Raw genomic sequence first — 22,409 nt, forward strand, 5'->3', positions numbered from 1 at the left:
ATTTGAGGTGAAAATAGAGGAAAATCATTTAGAAATGGGTGCGGTTTACACAGGTTTTAGACATTGCAACCTTCAACATCGAATTCAACAACTTCAGATAATCGGCCACTCCATCCTGTCTCTCACATTTCTAGAATTCACTTGCCCTCCCCATCCTCCTGTTTCCAATTTAATTCATCACTTCCTAATTACACTTCCTCTGGACATATCATTACCACCATCTTTCAGCTGGCAACATTGTCATTCAGTCAGTCCTACTCTTCACCCCGTTACAGACCTTCCCTTTTATTATCTCTGCTGCTCCACCCTTTGAGTGCAATTTAAGACTTCTTTTATTTCTAACTCTTCTCAGCTCTAATGAAAAGTCATCAACCTTGAAACATTTCTTTCTCTCCACAGATGCTGCCTGACCTTTTAGGTATTCTCAGCATTTTCTCTGTTCATTCAGATCCTTAACTTTGGATCATCTGTTTGTAGGAAATCTGTCATCCTTACCAAGTGTAAATGCAACTCAACCTATGCTAATACTGTTAACTCTTAACTCCCCTTTGAAATAATCCAGCAAAAAGGGCAATTAGGGATGGACAACAAATGTTGCATTTGTACAAATGTCCACATGCTGTGCACAAGTAAGTTTTTGAAAAATTGTCTTCAGCCTGGCATCATGTTGACCTCAAATGAATTCCTATGTCTCCTGCACCTTCTCATAATCATAGCATTATAGTGACACAAAATACCATTTGGTCTTTTAAGTCCATGCCAGCTCTTTCTTGACCGATTGAGTCAGTCCCATTCTCTGCCACCATTCCCTCAGTCCTGCAAATTTATTTCTAGCCAAATTTCTTTTGATCATCATGAAAAGCTCTGGGGAGAGATAAAGCTCTGGTTAGACCAAAACTGGAATATTGCATTTAGTTCTGGTTACTACACTTTAGGAAGTATGTGAAGGTCCTTGAAAGGGTTCAGAAGACAATTACCAGAGTGGTTCCAGGGATGAAGGATTTAAGATACAAATTTAAGTTGGAGAAATGTGATAAGAATACAGGGTGAATAAAAAAAAGATCGATGTAGTGGTGTAAGTGGGTGGTTGGCATGTACTCAGTGGGACATGGGGCCTGTCTTCCATGATGTATGTCACTATGATTGCTGTATCTAAACTTTCATAATCTTATACTTCTCTACAAAATCTCCCCTCAATCTCCTTTGTTGCAAGAACAACTCCAATTTCTTCAACTTAAACTTGTATCTTAATTCCTTCATCCCTGGAACCATTCTGGTAAATGCCTTTGAACCCTTCCAAGGACCTTCACATCCTTCCCAAGGTTTAGAGACTGGAAATGAATGCAATACTTTACTTTTGGCCTAACCACAGCTTTATGAAGGTTCAACATAACTTCTCTGCTTTTGTATTCAATATCTCTATCCATGAAGCCCAAGATTCCATTTGCTTTGCTTTGCTATCCAATCCCTAAACATGTCCTACTCTTCCAGCACTGTTGAAGACTTTTACTTGTTTCTCAAGACAAAAATACACCACAGTTAGTTCACATCTTCTGACATTAACAGGAGGATTAAATGCAAATAGCATTATAATTTGAAAAAATTGAATGAACCTGCACCTTCCATTGTCTGGTAAAATTATAGGTCTTAGATTTTGGCAAAAATCATTCCCAATTCATTTCATTTTAATAAGTGCTATGCAATCAGACTTGAGTAGCAGTTAGGCTTTAAATCTTTGTACCACTATTATAAACCTCTATGTTCAAAATTTGTGTTTTTCTTTTACACAATCTTAGGTAGACTTATTCTGCTTCTAATTATTTTCTTCCTCATTCATTTTATAAGCTCATTAGATGTCAGCTCATTAATATTAGAAATCTTTCATGTTGGCAGCAAATTGGATTTAGAAATAAGAAGTTTCCAGTGTTAGCAGATGAGAAAGTGATGGAAATTCAGTAGTTAAGCTGTAAGGAAGCCTTATGGACACACATGAATAATAAGTAATGATATTTTGCAAGGTTCTGCCAGCAATAGAGTGCTCGGAATTCACTAACAGATCAAGATTGATGAAAGTACACTAATGAGAACTGTTGGAGCCGAGCTTGTGGGAATGTACACAAGATCATCAAAACAAATTATTTTAATAACAGGATCTATAAATCAATATTCATACTAAGAATGTCTAATTAACTGATACTTCAGAAGCTATTGGTGTGGGGTGAACTTAATTTCAAATATAAATTTTATGAGAATAGGCAGATATTCAAAACCATTATTTCAGAGCAGTTGCAAAATTATTAAAACTGATCCAGAAAGAATGTGGAAAGGCCTTACATGATACAGTGCTTACAGTTATTTTAATGTCAGACTGTTATTGGCTGTAGAACAGCATTCAATGGATTGTCAGGAGAAAAGTCTATATAGACCAGCTGCTACCATAGTATTTTGTTTCAAACTGCTCATTCAATTATCCAGGCTGAGGATTGGAGCTAAATATGCTACTAGTGAAAAACAAAAAATTCCGCAGGATTATATTAGTCTCTTAATTGCAAAGAGCTAATAAAACAAATGAAAGTGGTTAGTTTGAATATTAGAGGTAAATATAGACCCGAGGCACAGCCACCGATGACAACTAAGCAATAAGAAAAAAAATTAATTTGCATTAATATAGATTTGATTGAAGACAGTCCAAAAGCAATACATTTAGAAAGATATAAAATACAGTCTTTGTAAATAATCAAAAATATTATTCCCTAACAAGGTTCAGGGTGGGCAGGAAAAGAAGCGCGAGTGTAGTATCTAATTAAGGTTGTGTTCAACTCAAAATAAGGTGAAATTTTTTCTTCTCTTTTGTGAAGCATTTTGAGATCCAATAAACTATTTGTACTGTATTGCAAAAAGACCACCATTCATATTAAATACAAAATTCCCACTCCTTTGGTACCAAATGTTTCCAGTGACTTAATTCAACTTAAATTTTAGATTTTTAAAAATATACACTTTGGAACAATTTGACTAAGAATATCTAATTCTCTATTAGTCAATAACATAAATACATTAATGATCAGTAACAAAAATGTCATAGTTATGCTTAAACTTAGAAACATTATTTTGGTGTATTTTGAAATATAAACATTTCCAAATTAGACAGAGTATACAATACTCCAGGTCTTCTCTTCCAATCTGCTTGTGTTCCCTTTTCCTCCATCATCTTAAAAACTAATTCCAAAAGCAAAGCAATTACTTTCAGATCAAAATAATGAGATTAAAGTAAAACACAAATGCATCTTCATTAAAATCCTGTTTATTATGGATTCAGGCAATTATTTACATCAGCCTTATCAGGTTGTGTATTGCTATATTGGGACAAAACAGGTTTGTGCAAAGTTAGGCTAGATTTATTCAGAGTAAACCTAAAGTGTATTACGAGTTTTGGATTAGTTTCCAAAGCATACAAAGATTCATCCAGTTATATTCATATTGTTTCAAAGTTGAAGAACATATTTAAACACAGGATGTTTATTAGAACATCATAGCTTCCAAACCATCTTCCATGAATTGTTTATAAATAGCCATAAATTTAGCCACAAATGCTTCCAGGTGATAGATGGCCTTGCTGCCAAGCTGCAGACGATGTTCGTAGTAGGCAGCCATCTGTGCAACCTCCCCTTTAAGTAAACCATCGCAGTTGTTTAACAACTCTATCAAGAGGCCCTAAAAATAAAAAAAATGTTACAGCTCAGTTAAACTTGCAAGGAGCAGTTCAAATGGATCATGTGCAATTTATGAATTATTCCAAATCAGATCACAATGATTGTGCAGGGAGACTGTGAAAAGCAATCACACTTCTAACGTAGTTGAATATGCGATTTAACAAGTGACTAATATGTAATTTCAATCAGTTTTCCTCTTTGCCCTTTTGATTATCTGTTCTTGTTAGCTGGGCACAAATCCTATCCGGACATTTAAATCTGACATTAATTGGCTTTATTACACAGAGTCCGTTCAAACACTTATCTATTTCTCCGTCACCACTTACAAAATGGCATTTTGCAGCATATTCTACAACAGTTCAAACTGCATGGGGTACTTCTATAAATACTGGGTCACAATCACAGAGAACACTGTAGACTTTTGCAATGAAATCTTGTTTTTTTTTGCTCTCTATCAACATTGCAAATATTTTTTTGTTATGAAAGGCTGCGCCATCTGGAGTTTCACAGACCTCAGAATTCAGTCCCTTGCTTTTCATAATATACATTAATGTTTTACAACTAAATTAGGGACCATGAGAAAGTTTGTAGATGATACAAAAATTAGCTGTGTGGCTGACAGGAGGATAGCTTCAGGCTTTAAGAAGATACAGATGGTCTGTTCAGTTGGGCAGAGAAATAGCAAATATAATTTAATTCACAGAATTATGAGATGATGTACTGGGGAGATGTAACAGAAATATACTATAAATGGGAGGATACCAACAAATGTGGAAGAATGTGATTGTACTGGGGATGGTGCACTAGGATATACTGGATAAGCTAGGGATGTTTTATTTGGAATAAGGAAATTTAATTGAGATGCATAAAATCATGAGAAGCCTGGATAGAGTAAATAGGAAGGACCCATTTCCCTTCATTAAGGGGGTCAAAGACCAGCAGGCATAGAGTTAAAGTCATCAGCAGATGTATTAGAGGGGAGATGAAGTTTTTTCACCCCCAGCACAATGGGGTTCTGGAAAATTGCCTGAGAGATGGTAGAAGCAGAAACCCTAGATAGTATTTGATGTGTACCTTAAGAACTATGAACTGCCGAGCCATAAACCTAGTGCTGGAAAGGAGTATTAGGTTAGAGAGCTCTTTTCTGACTGTCATGGATGCAATGGGTCAAACAGCCTCTTATGTTGTAACTTTTCTGATTCTATACAACAGGACAAGAGAGTCATGTTTTGATAAGAGACACCCAATTTGAAAAAGGGGCATACAGAGATCACTCAATGAACAAGACAAAAAAAAAATCAGTATCAGGAAGATCATTAATTTTGATCAAATTAATGCATGTTTTCTTTGAAAAGATGACCAAAGTCATAACTTGAAAATGCCAATTTTTTTTAATACAAATACAGACTTTCAAAAGTCACATGATAAAATCCCTCAAGAGACAGCCAGTTCAGTTCTTTAACTTCAATCTAAGAAATTGGCTGAGACACGGACAGATAGTAGGGATAATGGGCAGGTACTTGAACTGACAGGAGCTGTCCCAGAAGGATTGCAACGGTGCACTATATTTATCCCTGCATCTGAATAATTTATATAAAAAAAATTGGCTTTTAACAAAAAGATTGGCCCCACTGAAAGAAGGGTAGATGCAAGCATTAAAAAGATGTTAATAGATTAAGTGATTGGAAAAATTAGAAAGTGAATTCCAAACCATGGAATATATGATTATCCACTTTGGATACTTTATAAATGGAGAAAACGTAGAAGTAATGGCAATCCGAACAGTCCTGCTTTATAAATATTAAAATTCCATACTCAGCAGCAGAAAATCAAAAATACTAAAGGGATTTTGGCCTTTACTTCTGGAGGAGTGAAGTAGAAGGACAAGTTAGACCTCACCTGAAATACTGCAAGTGGTTCTAGGCACACTCCCTTACGAATTACATTCTCTCTCCACTGACATTGCTGGATATGTTGTGTACTTTGACTCCCAAAATTTTGTTTATATAGCCCCAATGGCATGCTTCTCAGTGATTAAAGATCTGGGGAGCTCCCCTTTCTTTACCAACAAAATCAGAAATGTTATAAGATAATTTTAGGTTGTGGCATCTCACAGTGTAAAGTGTTTTAAATAAAAGTCACAACATTTCAAATTGAATTGTTTAGAGAAATTTAAGAAACACAATGAAATTTCATTAAAATTTCTTTTTCCTCCCCAATTACAGAATCATTGCTCTGCAATTAAAAATTTTAGGATGGCCAAACAGTTCAATTCCCTCAATAATCCTTTCAATCAATAATGGAAAATAGGTTTGGGCAGATGACAAGGGAAACTGCAGGTGTTGGAATCTAGAACAAAAACAGAATGCTGAAAGAACTTGCAGGTCAAAAATCAACAGATGCAAAAGATACAAGTCAATGTTTCGGATTTAGACCCCGCATCCAGACTGAATAGGTTTGGGCACAGTTTTCTAGAATGATGCAATCGAATGATGGAGTTAAATTGTGTTCTATAACAAACCTTCATTATTATCTCAGGGGGTATGCAGTGGGTCAGTAGCTCATACAACCGTCCACGGACTTCCAGCAGCCTGAGTAAAAGAGAAATATCTCAAAAAAATTTGCATAATGAATTATATGAAATATCAAGGGCTCAAGAGAATTTATCAGCATTATTTATGTTTAGCTAGACTGGATGATTACATTCAAATTGCTTTATAATTGCTAAATCATTTCTTGCCTCCTGACAAAGTCTCTCAAAAAAAAACCAAGGCTATAACCAAAAAGCATTGCCTACATGCAACGTACCTTACTTGACCAAACTTGATAATGTAATTACAGATCTTGCTGATAACCTGATGCTTTGTTATTAGCGTGTTCATAATCAGCAGACTACTTTTGAAGGGAAATTGTCACTAATAACATGGACAAATTTGGTATCAACCTGCACTGCAAAGATCCACAGAACATACAGTATCTAGTTAATAGCCTAGATTTGAGTATGAATGACAGAGAGGCTATTGAGATCAGTATGGAGTAAACCAGACACCAACCTAAAGTCTATATTTGTGCTGTAAAACACGATCATGAAATTGGCTTAATACTCCTGCCTCATGCGCCACGATCCTGAAATTTATCTTCGCCTTCACTACATGTACCTTGCCACAAGATTTGGCACCGGACTAAGTACTAAAGTAAACACAGACTTGTCCATTCATTTGCAGATGAATTTAACAGCATTATACAAGTTTTAATGATGAGTAAACTCTGGCATCAAAATGAAAATGCAAAGAGATCCTTGTTCTTCAGGTTTTAATTGGAGGTTTCACCTGCTGATGTTAACTTCATGTTTCAGTGAGGGCTTGTCAATTTGACTGAAAACATGTTGTTGCTAGCCCCATTCATACACATTCCATATCCTCAGTGTTTTAGACACGAATTTGACCAAGATATCACTCAAAAACACATGCAAGGTATATAGGCAAGCTGTAAGCAATGAATGGCAAGCGCTGCTCACCACCACTGAGCGCAAAATCTATGCCATTGTTTTGACAGGGATGGTTAAGGACTTAACATTGGAGCAATCCCCTTTTCTTTAAATTGTATTGTAACATCTTAGGACATATGTGATAAACTAGGTTATATGGTTAAGTCCTGAGCAGAGCATGAGCTGGTGGTCTTCCAATTTAAAGACAGGAGATTAGAAACTAGATCAGAAACAAGCTATTGCATAAACAAAACAAAATCTGGCCTCAGATCCAGGCTAATGTTATTCCTTGATGGAATAATAATGGAACACAACAGTAAAACACAGGAACAAGCCCTTCGGCCAACAATGTTGTGCCAAACTAATTAAGCTAATGACACCCAATTAAATTCTGCCTGCATATGGTCCATACCCCTCCATTCTTTGCATATTCATATGCCTATCTAAGAGCCTCTTAAACACCTCTATTATACCTGCCTCCTCCACCACCCCTGGCAGTGCATTCCAGGCACCTACCACTTTGTGTAAAAAAAACTTGCCCTGCACATCTTCCTTGAAGTATTAGACATTCCGACCCTGGGAAAGAGATACTGGCTGTCTACTCTATCTATGCCCCTCATGATTTTATAAACCCCTTTCAGGTCTCCCCTCAGCCTCTGCCACTCCAGGGGAATCAACCCTAGTTTGTCCAACCTCTTGCAGCACATGGCCTCCAATTCAAGCAGCACATGGCCTCCAATTCAAGCAGCATCCTGGTAAGCCTCTTCTGCACCCTCTCCAAAGTGTCTACATCCTTCCTATAATGGGGCAACCAGAATTGAATGCAATACTCCAGATGTGGCCTAACCAGAGTTTTCTAAAGTTGCTACATAACTTCCTGACTCTTAAACTCAATTCCTTGACTAAAAAAAGGTAAGCATGCCATATGCTTTCTTCACCACCCTATGAACTTGTGTGGCCACTTTCAGGGAGCTCTGGACTTGGACCCCAAGAGCCCTTTGTACATCAATGCTGTTCAGGGTCTGCCATTAACTGTGTACTTTGCCTTTACATTTGATCTCCCAAAGTGCAACACCTCACACTGGATAATATCAGTAGAGCAAATTCAGGAGATGCCCTACACAACAATAAATGAAATTAGTAGTATGCAAGATGGGGAAAAAAATGTTGCTTGAAGCTTCTAACATTTGAAGAATTAAGCGCATGTGCTTGATCATCATCCAAGACTGCTATAAGACAAACATGGAGAGGGGGACATGCAATATCCCCTAACAAAAGTTCAGTCATTAACCTGCAGGACTGAACAGCAATGTTTGTATCTTCCAGTCTTTTAAAAATAACAACTGCAGCACTGAGAGACTGTTCTCCTGAAGAGTTAATGTGACTACGATAGCCACTTTATTTCAAGAGATTTTTATAAACCTTCTGATGGTTGTAAGTTTCCTAAAGAAACTGAACATCTGCTGCTTTGCTCTGATAACATTTTCTGATACCTAAATCACTTCAGATCCTGAGAACTGTAGAATTATGCCAATATTGCTAATCAGAGGTACAATAAGTGATGAAGGACATAGCCTTTTAAGAAAGTAGGTTCACCATACTCCTCTCTCATGTGACAGTTTTAAGGCTTGGGAAATCCTGCCAATACAAAGCACTTTGGTGCAAGAGTTCAATTCATCTCCAGATGACACTGGAGGGAAGTGTCTGTTGAAGCTCAGAACTCCAGATCAAATAACATCTTGGAGTCATCCAGGACCATAAGGTGTATAAACCGTCACATACCTCTGGCTCAGGATTGAACCCAACTCAAATGTGTTCTTTGTGGAGGTTGACCACAGTAGAGAGCTGCTCTTGAATAGAGTTTTGTACAACTGTAAGTCAGATATATGGAACAAGCATGGCACCTTTGGGTACAATGGTGAGAAGGGAACCACAGAAAACTGAAATAGGCTTTCAATTACTTAGTGCAAAACATATATATTCCAGAAGGATTGAATCTTTGAATTGTGCAATTAACATTACAAGAAGTTAAGTGCATAAGTCAATCGTGATTAACTAGTAGAATTCAATAATAAAATTGTGTCTTTATTAGACAGAGAAAATATTCAAAAGGCAATAAGTTGAGTTCCTTATTATGTGCTAGCATACACATGTCCATTGAAGAGACTGCATACTACCCATGAGTTAGTGCACTAAGTCCTGTTCACTCAAGACCCTTTACTTGTGACCTGCATTCTCTCCTAGTTCATCGACGCCTCAAGTTTAAAATTCCAAATATGGTATTTAAATTTTTTTGTGACTTCATTCCTCCATCTTTGAAACATTCTTCATACCTTACACCAAGAACCCTGTATTTACTCACTTTGGGCTTCTGTAGTCAAAAATGGAGTGATGCAAGTGGTGGATATATTAAAAGTTAAAAACAGTAACTTCCAGGATTACCTTTGTGGGGTTTGCTGGCTGACAATGGCATTAGCGGTTTCTCTGAGATAAATTTCCCAGTCTGTCTCAGGAATATCTTGATCTGCTGAAAATGGATATCTGAAAAACAGAAGAATGTTTACAGATGAATAACTAAGACAATCCAGCTATTGTCACATTTTCCATTCTATTTTAGTGTATGGTACAGCGTAACGTGTTGTTTTACAAAATAATTAGTAAACCATACTGTGTGTGATGAAGATTGAGAAAATATTTAAATACTCAAATTCTTTCAGTATAGTACTGAGGATATGGCAGTTAGCTACGGATTTAGCAATGAAAGGACTCAGATAATTGAGAAAATAGGACATCAACCCATACCATGGCAGACCAAGCATGTAAATATAGTTAAATAAGTACATCACCATGACCCAAAAAGCAATTTGGGATGAGAAATAAAATGCTGGTATTGCCAGTGAAGGCTACGTCCCCAGAATGAATGTAATCAATCTCGTCGATTACTTACTGCTGAACCCTGCAAGCTTCACACATAAGCAATGCTTTCCTCAGATTCCGATCAGATTTTTCAGCAATATTCCGAGCCAATTCTTGAGGAAGTATGAGGCCTTCTTTCTTGCAAACTCCACTTAGCACATGACAAATCTAGGAAAGCACAAAAATATACATCTTCTATTTATTCACTTATTGACTGTTTGACAAGCAGATGCATTCATAGCTCAAAATCCTGTCAACATTCTCTGCTCTTAAAAAAAAATTCTCCAGTCTATCCTATGAAATATCAAATGATCTATGTGAAACCATTACCATTATTTTATACAGTTAAATTCTTAATGACACATGAATTCATTCAAGTGTTTCTGCAAGAATCTGGAATATATATGTTTTGCATTAAGTATTGAAAGCCTATTTCATTCTTCTGTGGTTCCTTTCTCACCATTGTACCCAAAGGTGCCATGCTTGTTCCATATATCTGATATACAGTTGTACAAAACTCAATTCAAGAACAGCTAACATCCACAAAGAAGACATTTGAGTTAGGTTCAAACACGAGCCAGAGGTACGTGAAGGTTTGTAAGCTTTATGATACTTAACCTTAAAGATAAGCCTTCTCAGAATTATGCCCACGTCAAACTAACAAGTGGAAATACATGCTCATATCAGTATGTGCCAATAAAATATTGCACTAGGTAACTGAAAGTATATTTTAGTCTTCAAGGAAAGAGTCTAAGAAAAGTTTCATATAATGAACTACAGCCTTAATATGGGCAATGGCAACATCTTCATTTGGGAAAACTTAAGGGGACCACTCATCACTGAAATATATTTTCCAACTACTTGACACAAAGTAAAAACATTCCTGCTTCATGCACCATATTAATAAATTTATGTATAATTAGGAAACACGATATAAATTCAACCTGGGTGTTGTTATCCAGACAATAATAAAAAGTTACAATTATGACAGTTTCCAGCTTTTACAGAGTACTACCAAATTTCCCTTCTATGGCATTACTAGTTTCAAAATGCTTCTTACAAGAAGGTGCCTTAATTAAATTAACTTCACATACTGGAAGACTGGAGGGTGGCTAATGTTGTGCATTTATTGAAGAAGGTCTGTAAGGACAGGCCAGGGAACAACAGGCCAGTGACCTAACATCAGTGGTGGGAAAATTAGAGGAAGGTATTCTGCACTTGGAAAGGCAAGGACTGTTTAGGGATAGTCAGCATGGCTTTGTGCATGCGAAATTGTGTCTCATGAATCTGAATAAGTTTCTTTTTAAAAAGAGAGGTGATCAAAAGGATTGACAAGGGCAGGGCAGTAGATGTTGTCTATGTGGACTTTAGCAAGGCCTTTGACAAGGTTCCACAAGTAGGCTTATCCAGAAGGCAAGATCACAAGGGATCGGGGTGAGCTGGTCAAATGAATAAAAAAATTGGCTTGGTAGTAGGAGTAAGAGGGTGGTAGTGGAGGTTGTTTTTCAGATTGGACACCTGTGACCAATGGTGTGCTGCAGCAATTAGTGCTGGGTTGATTGTTGTTTGTCAAATAATTGGAATTGGTTTATTATTGTCACTTGTACTGAGGTACAGTGAAAAAATTTGCATACTGTTCATACAGATCCATTCATTACACAGTGCATTGAGGTAATATAAGGTAAAACAATGCAGAGTAAAATGTCACAGCTACAGAGAAAGTGCAGTGCAGGAAGACAATAAGGTGCAAGGTCATAACAAGGTAGATTGTGAGGTCAAGAGTCCATTTTATTGTACTAGGGAACGGTTCAATAGTCTTTTAACAGTGGGATAGAAGCTGTCCTTGAGCCTGGTGGTACATGCTTTCAGGCTTTTGTATCTTCTGCAGATATAATCTTTATGAAGATATAATCTTCTTGTATTATCAATTTGATTGAGAACATAGTTGGCATGGTTAGGAAGTTTGCGGATGATGCCAAAATTAGTGGTAAAGTGGACAGTGAAGAAGGTTATCTAAGATTACAACAGGATCTAGATCAACTGGAAAAGTGTGCCACCGAATGGCAGATAGAATTTAACTCAGACAAGTGTGAAGTTTTGCATTTGGGAAGTTATACCAAGGCAGGACTTGCACAGTAAATAGCAGGGCCCTGGGGAGTGTTGTGGAACAGAGAGACCTAGGGATACAGATACATAGTTCCCTGAAAATGGAAACAAAGTAGACAGAGTGGTGAAGGCATTTGGCATGCTTGCCTTCGTCAGTCAGGGCATTGAGTTCAAGAGTTGGAATGTCATGTTACAACTCTACAAGACGTTGGTGAGAATGCACCTGGAGTATTGTATGCAGTTCTGGTTGACAGGCTTTAGGAAGCTGGAAAGGATGCAAAAAAAAAGTTAATAAGGATGTTACTGAGACTGAAGGGCCTGAGTTATAATGAGAGACTGGATAGGCTCGGGCTTTTTTTTGCCTGGAGCATAAGAGGCTGAGGGGTGAACTGATAGAAATATTTAAAATTGCGAGGGGCAGAGATGAGGTGAATGGTCACAGTCTTTTCCCTAGGGTAGGGGAGTCTAAAACCCAAAGGCACTGGTTTATGGTGAGAGGGGAAAGATTTAAAGGGATCCTGAGGGGCAACTTTTTCCACACAGATAGTGGTGGATATATAGAACAAGCTGCCAGAGGAAGTGGTAGAGGCGAGAACAATTACAACATTTGAAAGGAATTTGGACAGGTATATGGATAGGAAAGGTTTAGACAGATCTGGGCCAAATGCAGACAAATGGGACAAGCTCAGTTAAGCAATTTGGTTGGTATAAACAAGTTGGGCCAAAGGGCCTGTTTCCATGCTGTTTAACTCTATGATCCTATATAATTCAGTACATATATTGTAAATCATTATATGAAATGAATTGACTAATAGGACTGAAGAATAAACATGACAATTTGATTAAAATACTTAATTTAAGTATTTCATGAAAACAAAAATACACTTACTTCCTCAATGCTGGGTGCAGAAACACGGACTGCAAGACATCGGCTACGAACAGGAGGAATAACCTTTGATGTTGAGTTACAGCAAAGAATTAATCTGCACGTGGACATGTATTTTTCCATTGTCCTCCTCAGCGCATGCTGGGCATCCTTTGTTAGTCTGTCAACTTCTGTCAGTAATACAACTGACAGAAACAGCAAAATGAAAGCATTTGAACATTTCACTGGTTGCTCAGTGTCATTCCATACAGTAAATGTATATAAAAAGCAAAGTCTGGAGTTACCATTATCATCAACAAAATGCAAAACAAAAACGTTTGAAATGCTAAATCAAACAGCATCAGTGGAGAGTGAAACAGAGTTAACATTTCCAGGTCAATACCTTTCAAAAGAATGTGCTACATCGTTCCATAAATGTTTGGCCAAATTAGCCTTTGAGCTGCATATCACTAATGGGACATTATGTGAAAATATTTAAGCATCTCTTTTGATTTTTCAGACTATCGAAAACCAATTCACTATGTTAAATTAGCCAGATGTTGGATAAACCAAAACTAGTTATCATTCTGGATAAATAAAAGTTATACTTTGTTTTTATTATTAAATAACTTCTTTTAAATAAGTGCACACAATAGTTTTTTTAATTAATAGTCATAAATATTAATTATTCCTCGTCAGTCAGAACTGTATAGCTTCTTACCTTTGAAGTCTCTCTGTGTACTTGTCTCAAGTTGTTGAGACTGTGCTACTGTTTTAATTAGTTCTTGAATAACCACTCGGTCACTGTTCCCAGCATCACTGCAACAAAAAAGAAAATTGGCTCAAATTTTAGCCTGAAAATCAATTCTATACTTGGGAAATCCAGAAGACAGTCTTGCAAAATTTAACTGCAGGGATCCTTTAAGTAGGAATTCTGCCACGGGCAGGCTAATTGATAGCTGAAGATCTTTCATGCAAGAAATCAGCTTCACAAAGTAGAATTGTAAAGACAACTTCATGTATGCATTCACTTTTGCCTGCTTTCAGTTAGTGGGTTGCTTGGGCCTCACTCAGAAGTTGGCTGATTGTGATTAAAATTAGAATTTCTAGAATGAAGGCAGCCAATCCGAGAATAATATTTAACATGCCAACCAACTTCTTGAAAACATTGGCATTCTCTCTTTAAAATGCCATGGGTAAAACCATTAGTGGTTAACTTTAGTTCTTGTTCCAGATATTCTTGGCTCAACTTGCATCTCAGCTATGTAGTAGTTCAGAATCAGCTGGGAATTCTACAATTTGAGATGTTTTAAGTTGGAAATAACACACAGTTGTTGGGTCCAGGCAAGGAATAGAGCAAATCTAAATCTAAATATACATATGTATCACCCTCTTTCTTTTTCTCTTTGCTGAGGTACAGTCTCACTGCTGGTTTTTCCAAAATCCTGTACAAGCAACCATAATTCTTGAAAGTGAGCAATGGAAGCTATTTGAAGGCGGGAAAATGATCTTTACCCTCATTCACATCCATTATGGGCCAATGTATATCAATGACTGGCAGGAACTCTGGCTCAGGCATCTCCTCCTGTACAGGGGTGGTGGTGCATGGTGTGTGGACGTATGCTCATTTAATTGCCATTTCAAGTAGGAAAAAAACTTGAAATCACTAATACTGCTTCAATTTTTTTTTAAGATTACCAAAATTGAAAATTCAACAAAATTCTCACATTGAGAGAACTTACCTTGCATTCACTTCAAGGTGATAGTTGCTTGCTATTGTGCTTATTTCCAGTTTCTTTTTAGATGGTGTCTGCAAGGATGCACAACAAACTTATGAGAATTTACAATATTAATAGTACTTGTACTGATTTGATTCATCACGTCCTAAATTCTACAAAGGCTAATCTAACCAATCATTGCCACACCATAATCACTTCATTAGAAGATAAAGTTTATTTCAAAAATAGCACCATGTCCTAGACATTACTGTCACTAATACCTTTCAGGAGAAGAAATCTGCCATTCTTACCCAGTTTGCCTGGACCCAACAATGTGGCTGATTATTAAATGTGCTCTCAAGTGGCCTAACAAACCACCCAGTTGTACCATTACTGCTTTGTTGAAACAGGAATAAAGATAAACCTGGTAGCAACCTAGGCACCAAATTCAGACTGTGGAAAAGATGTTGCTGGCACAGCAAACTTCGCAAATTAATTTTGGGATTGTCCAAATTTGGAATCAAGTCCCACAGGCTAGTCAAGACACAGCCTGGCACGGTTGTACTCCAGGAATCACACCTTACAGACAACATGAGACTCCTCCATCACAATCCTTGGGCATGTCCTATCCAAATGGCAGGACAGGCCCTCCAAAGGAGGTAGCACAGCAGCATCTCTGGAGGGAGTAGCCCTGAGAGTCCTCAACATTCAACTCAAGAACCCATGAAGTCTTTTGGCATCAAGTCAAACATGGAGCAAAGTAACCTCCTCCCAATTACCACCCATCATCTTCCCTCTAATGAAGCAGCGCTCCTCCATGTTGAACAGCACTTGGAAGAATCATAGGCAGCAAGGTCACAGAATGTACTCTGAAAATGGTACCATAATGTCAGTCACCAAGAGGGCTAGGTAGTACCACCAATGACCGACTAGGTGAGGCATAGAAGGATATGGACTGAACAGGGGCAAATGGGATTGTTGTAGATGGGCAAAAAGGCAGGATGTGGTGGGCAGGAGGGCCCATTTCTGTTCGTACAACTCCATGACCAAGTCTTGAATGATATGACAGTCAGAATGGATCTGCAGCAGGGAGTGAGTAAAGCAACACAAGGGATAAATCCACTTGCCCTCCTCTTCACCAATCTACCTGTGGCAGATACAATTGCAAACAGTAGCATTGGTAGAAGTGACCACCACAGAGTCCCTGTGAAGAGGAAGTCTGTCTTCACATTGAAAACATCCTCTATTATGTTGTGTGGCACAACAATTCTGCTAAATGGGATAGATTCAGAATATATTTGGCAGCTCAGAACAGGGCAGCCATAAGACAATGTAGACCATCAGCTGCAGCAGAAGTGGACGCTAGCAAAATCTGTGAACTCATGGCCCAGGAAATCCCTCACTCAAGTCAGGGGATCATTCCTGGTTCAATGAGTGCAGAAAATGATGCTGCAAGTACCTCCAGGGATACCCGAAGATGAACTACCAAAGTAGTGAAGCAACAACACATACGTGATAAACAGTATGCAATAGATGGAGCTACACAATCTTACAAACAACAGATAAGATTGAAGTCTGCAGTTCAACCAGATCTCATTGTCAAGTCAAGTTTATTGTCATATGCGTAAATACAGTGAGGTACAGGTACAATGAAAACTTGCTTGCAGCAGTATCACAGGCACGTAGATTCAGACAACTTATATCAGACCATGAAGAAAAACAAAATTGTGAATGGTGGTGAGTAATTAAACAGTTAATAGGAATTGATTCAAGAACATCTCCATCCTCAACAATAGTAGGGACCAGCATGTGAATACTAAATGCTTAAAGATTTGCAATCATGTTTAGCCAGAGGAACCAAGTAGATGATCCTTCTTGGTTTCCTCGAGATCCCCACCATTCTAGAAGCCAGTCTTTAGTTAATTTGAGTCACTCCTCTTGAAATCCAGAAATAACAAGAATGCTAGACACAGCAAAGGTTATTGTCACAGACAACAGAGTCATGCAAATGAAGCTTGTCAAAGTTTAATCATTCCAGTTCCAGAACATCACCACGGGAGTTCCTCAAGGTAGTATCTTATGCATAAATATCCTTAGCTGCTTTGTTAATGACCTTCCTTCCATCATAAAATCAGTGGGAAAATGTTCTCTTGTCTCCTCATCCTCCAACCCCATGTTGCAAATCATCCCGACTTGGAAATTTATTGCTGTTCTTTCATTATCACTGGGTTTAAATCCTGGAACTCACTAACCCCAAGCACTGCAGAAGTACATTCACCAGAAGAATTGCAGCAGTTCTAGATAGTGGATCACTACCATCTTCTCAGGGATAAATAGGGAAGAGCAATAAATGCTGGACTTTCCACTGATGCCCACATCCCAAAGAATAATTATGCATTTCAAAGGCAGAAACCAAAAGAAGTTTTTTTTTTTGTTACTAGGTTTCTTTACAAATCATAATGATAGTAAGTACTTAAATTCCCAATCCACTTAAATAAACTGGGTTGTTCAGCTTAGAATAATTTATTTTGCACTTAACATCTCCCTAACCCTAAACTGGAAATCAGACAAATTTAAAGTCAGACAAATTGCATAAATGTAACTATTTCTGTACACCAATAAAATACATACAAGAAAATATAAATCAACCACTCCTGAATGCTTTTTATATTCCTTATAATGATGCAGAAGTTTTAAACATTTTTAACTTGGTGAACTGCAAACCATTTTCTTACTGTAATTGTTTGATGTTCAATCCTTAGTTTCTCTATTCCTGCGCCATAAAGTTCACGAAGCAAACACATTATCCTGGTCTTCTTTCCTGAGCCTGAAGGCCCATATACCAGCAAATGAGGGAAATCACCACATTGGACCTAGTTAAAAACAAACCAAAAGTCATTAAAGTTCTACTTGATAAATGTGATTGAACTCACTCTTTTAAGCTAAAGTGACAGCCAATTGCTACATGTCAGGCTCTACAAACTGCAAGTCAGAATTACTGTAAATAAATGTGCTTTGCTGGTAATGATGAAGATTAATCAAGAAATCTTAGTTTTACAACACAAAAGAAAGCAATTCACACTGAAGTGACAGACCCATTATAAATTTAGTGCCATCCCCATCTTGCTCCCTTAGCTTGTTAAAATATTTCCCCACATTTTTAATCATTTTCTTTCGAAAAAATTTGTTTCTATTATATTTAAAAAAGTACTTATTTGGCAATGAAATGCTCTTTATCTTAAGTACTTGAGGATGACATCAAAATTGCAAGAATGGTACACAAAAGAGAAGATACAAGAGAAGTTGAGATCATCTGGGCAAGTATTAGATGCAACTTAATGTTGCATTTTTAAGTCAATTAACTTTTTTTGACATAACTGATTAAAACATAGGCAAACAGCTATCTATCAGACTTTTAAAATATCTGTATGTAAATGGATGTAAAAGAGCAAAGGTAGACTGTTTCTTTCCTCATTTTAAAAATGCTGCAAACAACGTGCCTCAAAAAAAAACAGCACCTGGCTGAAAAATGGTAGAGAGTAAGGGTGCTTTCTATAATGTTTCATCATCTGTTCTGGGGATAAAATGCAAGCGAAGAGAGTAAAAGGAGAGAAGCGTAAGCGATGAACAGGTGTAGTTTAAAGGGAAAATGGACCATTCAGGAATGGGAATGTGACGAAGAGCTTGTATTCATATGGTACTTTCCAAGAGTTTAGGGGCAAAAAGCAGAAGAGAAAGATGCAAAGGAAGAGGGATCAAAGAGGAACAGCCAAGACAAAACTGAAGAAAACTAATGAGAATTGGTTATTTGTATCATAGAGGTTGAACAAACACATAAAATGCAAAAGTCCACTGTGTTTGAAAAAAAAACCTGCAGATGTTGGAAATCTCTCAAAAACAGAGAAGACTGGAAACCCTCAAAAGGTCAGGCAGCATCCATGGAAAGAGCAACAGAATTAATGGTTCAGGTCAAAGTCCCTTTATCAGAATTGCGAAAGTGCGAAAATTGTTAATTTTAAGTTGCAAAGCGTGGGGGAGGAATGATACAAGGGAATATCTTTGATAGGGCAAGGGTTGCCGAGGAGATTTCACTGTTTATGGAAATGCCTGGTTCATACATTAATGAGGACAGTGAAAGAAAACAAGCAATGGGACATGTAAAAAAAAAGGCCTCATTGTAACAGTGCAGGGGGACACATATAGATGAGAGTGGCATGGAGAATTGAAGTGACAGACACCTGGAAGCTCAAGATTAACCCACAGATTGAACAGGGGCGTTCTGCAAAGCAATCATCCAATCTGTATTTGGCTTCTCCAATGTATTAAGAGACCACATTGTGAGCAACGATTGCAATACACTAAATTGGAAGAAGTGCAAGTCAATTGCTGCTTCAATTGAAATGACTGTTTGGGTCCCTGAATGATGGGAAAAACTGAGGTAAGAGAGCAGTTGCTGCAAATCCTGTGGTTGAAAGATAAAGTGCAGCGAGAAAGGGACTGGATGGTGTTGATTAAAGAGTGGACCAGAGAGCCACAACAAAAAACTGTGGCTTTGGAATACCATAAGAGTGGAAGGTACATCTGGTGATGGAACGTTGAAGATGGCCAAAAATGCAAAGGATGATCTGTTGAATGTTGAGGCTGGTAGATTGGAAGGCGATGGCCAGGGGAACACTTTCCTTGATCTGGCATGGAGGAGAGGGTACGAGAACAGAAGTGCACGAAACAAATGAGTCACAGCCAAGGGTTCTGTTGACCACAGAAGGGAGGCTACTGTTAAGCAAAATGACATCTCAGAGGTACCCCTGCGGAAAACTTGATTCATCAAAACAGATATGATGGAGAGGGAGAAACAGGGAGAATCGAGGCAGGGCAGGAGGAACTATAATTAGGATGATTGTGGGTTTGTAATGGATGTTGGTCATTAATTTATCCCAAGACAGAGAAAAATCCAGAAGGGAAAGGACAGGGATATGAAACTGAATGCAGAGTGGAACTAGTGATACAAGAAAGAAACTTTGGAGTTCTCTACAATTGAAGGAAGCCGCACTAATATGGTTGTCAGTGTACTAGAGAGTTGAGGGAGGGAGGTTGAACAGGACTGAAACAACAGTTCCACATATTCCTTAAAGTGACAAGTGTAGCTAGGATCACGCGAGTGTTCACAGCTACTCCCTGATCTGGAGATAGTGAGTGGAGTCAAAGGAAAAGTTGCTCAATGTGGCTACGAGTTCAGCCAGGCAAATGATTCTGTTATTGGAGGGAAACCAAAGATCACACGCTCATACAAAAGACTATACTTCCAACATCACAGAACTCCTCCCATACTATTCAATATAATCACATTGGAACCTCTGCAGCATCTCTGCATTCCAGATATATTTCTATGCCTATTGGGATAAAAATGCATGCTTAAAAAGGCAGTTGCTTAATGGAGCTAATAATTCCAGTTTTGTTAGTTTCCCAGTTTCTGGGACACCAAAGGCACAGTATTGAACTTTGCCTCTCTAAAATACATGAGGAGCCCCATTTGAAATGTATCCCAATCCTCCTCAGCAGGATGTTTCCAGGTCTTGATAACCACTGGCATGCAAAAAGTGGCAGTCTTTGTTCTTGGCCCTGCTGAGAGTTGGTGCCAACATCCAGGCCTATGCAAGGTTCTGAAGTCTATGCTGTTTGACGCCTGTGCCTGTGAAGCTTAACAAAACTGATAAAGGGGAAATCAGAGAAGGCCAATGACCTACAGTGCATTAAATCAGATTGCATTTATAAAATGAAGAATCAGAAACTCAACGTACTATTTAATAAAAAAGTTAGAGATGTTCGTGACCAAAACACATCACTGAATCTTGGAGAAGCAAAGAAGATTTTATAAACAGCCCTTCCGGGTGAGGCAGAGATACACATGCACCCATACACATCCAACCTTGTTTATCGCATTTGGTGCTCTTGATGTGGCCTCCTCTACATTGGTGAAACCAAGTACAGACTAGACAACCGCTTTGCTGAGCGCCTGCACTCCATCTGCCATGGCCACCTGAAGCTCCCGGTTGCTAGCCTTTTTAATTCCCCTCCCCATTCCCACATCAACAAGTCTGTCCTCAGGTCAAAGGGCAAGGCTAAGTGCAAACAAGAGGAACAGCCCCCCCACATTCCGCCTGGGTAGCCTACAACCCTGCAGCATGAACATGGAATTCTCTAATTTCAGGTAACCTGCTCCCCATGTCCCTTTTCTCTGCTCCTGATCTACCCAGTTCCCTCTTACACACAGCCCAACTCCCCTCATTCTGTTTCTTTCCCCTCTGCCCACACAGTCCTCCCAGTGGTTCCCCTCCCCACCTCCCTAATTTGGTTCCATTCTCCCACCTTCTTTTCCCATCAGATTCCACCATCCACAGCCCTTTGTCACCTCCACTTATCACCTCCCTGCCCCATCACTATTTCCATTCTTCCCTGCTACATCTATCACCGCTCCTTACATGGATCCACCTATCGCTTGCCAGCTCTTGCTCCACCCTTGCCCTCACCTCTTTATACTAACCGCTCCCCCCCCCCACTCTACTTTCAGTCCAAGGGCTGGGACCCACATTGTCGACTGTTCATTTTCCTCCACAGTACACGAAGCAAAGGTTGGCAGTTTTATTGTTGTATATAGTTTGTTTTTTTTATGATGAATAAAGTTTATTTTGGAATAATAACAAAAATTTCCCTCCACAGATGCTGCCTGACCTGAACTCTTCCAGCAGTTTGACTTTTTCGCTCCACACTCCAACATCTGCAGCCTCTTGTGCCTCCCAAGATTTTATTTTACTTGGCGATAAATGTGTTTAACGGAGAGCATTACAGCAAAATACTGGCGCGAAATCTTTTACGTTTAATGCAGCAAATTTTAAAACTCGCAGCCTGACCAACACCACAGCCTTTCCCGGGCCACTCACCAGGTTACGGAGCTGGCCGGCCTGCTCCCTGTGATAGTCCAGCTTGCTAAGGGACGTCGGCCGGTACTTATCCACCCACAGGCTCATCTTGGTGCCGCGACCCGCGCTTCTAACCCCGAACCGCCAACCCTTCCCCGCGCTCTCCCTTCAACTCACGTCACGTCAAAGTCCGGCACGCTGAGCACGTAACATGATGTCACGGGCCGACACATCACGTAACGTAACAGTGTAAGGCTGCTAGGGCGGGATGAGCCATGTCGGGTTAGACGTCTCAAAGTGCCTTACAGTATAAGTTCAGCAGTATTTGTGAAGTACACTCGTTGGTGTGTCGTTGAACGCTGAGGTACAGCATCACCTTATTCAAGTACGAATTGATATAGTATCCCAAGATACTGACTTCATTATCAAAATCACTTCACCATCTTTCTGAATAATGCAAGCAGATAAAGTAAACATTCAATAGAGAATTTACTTTATATTCAATAGAAAATAAAGCGCAGTTATGGACAGAGGTTAGAAGTAAGTGGCAGAATGGATCAATTAAACCTATTTTATGTCGCACTGTTTTATAACTTTCTTGTTTATTTGAAATAAAATCATGAAATCTGTCACGATTTACCAAATTGTTCTGCTTTCACCTCACTGAAAGAAAAATGTTTCCCCATG

At 38.6% G+C, this 22,409-nt stretch overlaps 1 protein-coding gene across 1 annotated transcript; it reads right to left on the minus strand.

The window, feature by feature from the left end:
- Positions 1–3,288: 3,288 nt before the first annotated feature.
- Positions 3,289–21,909, minus strand: rfc3 (replication factor C (activator 1) 3). The gene is made up of 9 exons (XM_052026304.1): positions 21,744–21,909; positions 17,541–17,678; positions 14,830–14,897; positions 13,809–13,906; positions 13,112–13,293; positions 10,148–10,284; positions 9,643–9,741; positions 6,235–6,304; positions 3,289–3,714 (listed from the first exon to the last, which is right to left on the minus strand). Exons 1-9 carry the CDS (start codon positions 21,828–21,830, stop codon positions 3,523–3,525), a joined length of 1,071 nt encoding a protein of 356 aa, XP_051882264.1. The 5' UTR covers positions 21,831–21,909; the 3' UTR covers positions 3,289–3,522.
- Positions 21,910–22,409: the final 500 nt, after the last annotated feature.

Source organism: Pristis pectinata, chromosome 11 (genome assembly GCF_009764475.1).
Source record: "Pristis pectinata isolate sPriPec2 chromosome 11, sPriPec2.1.pri, whole genome shotgun sequence".
Classification (NCBI taxonomy): domain Eukaryota; kingdom Metazoa; phylum Chordata; class Chondrichthyes; order Rhinopristiformes; family Pristidae; genus Pristis; species Pristis pectinata.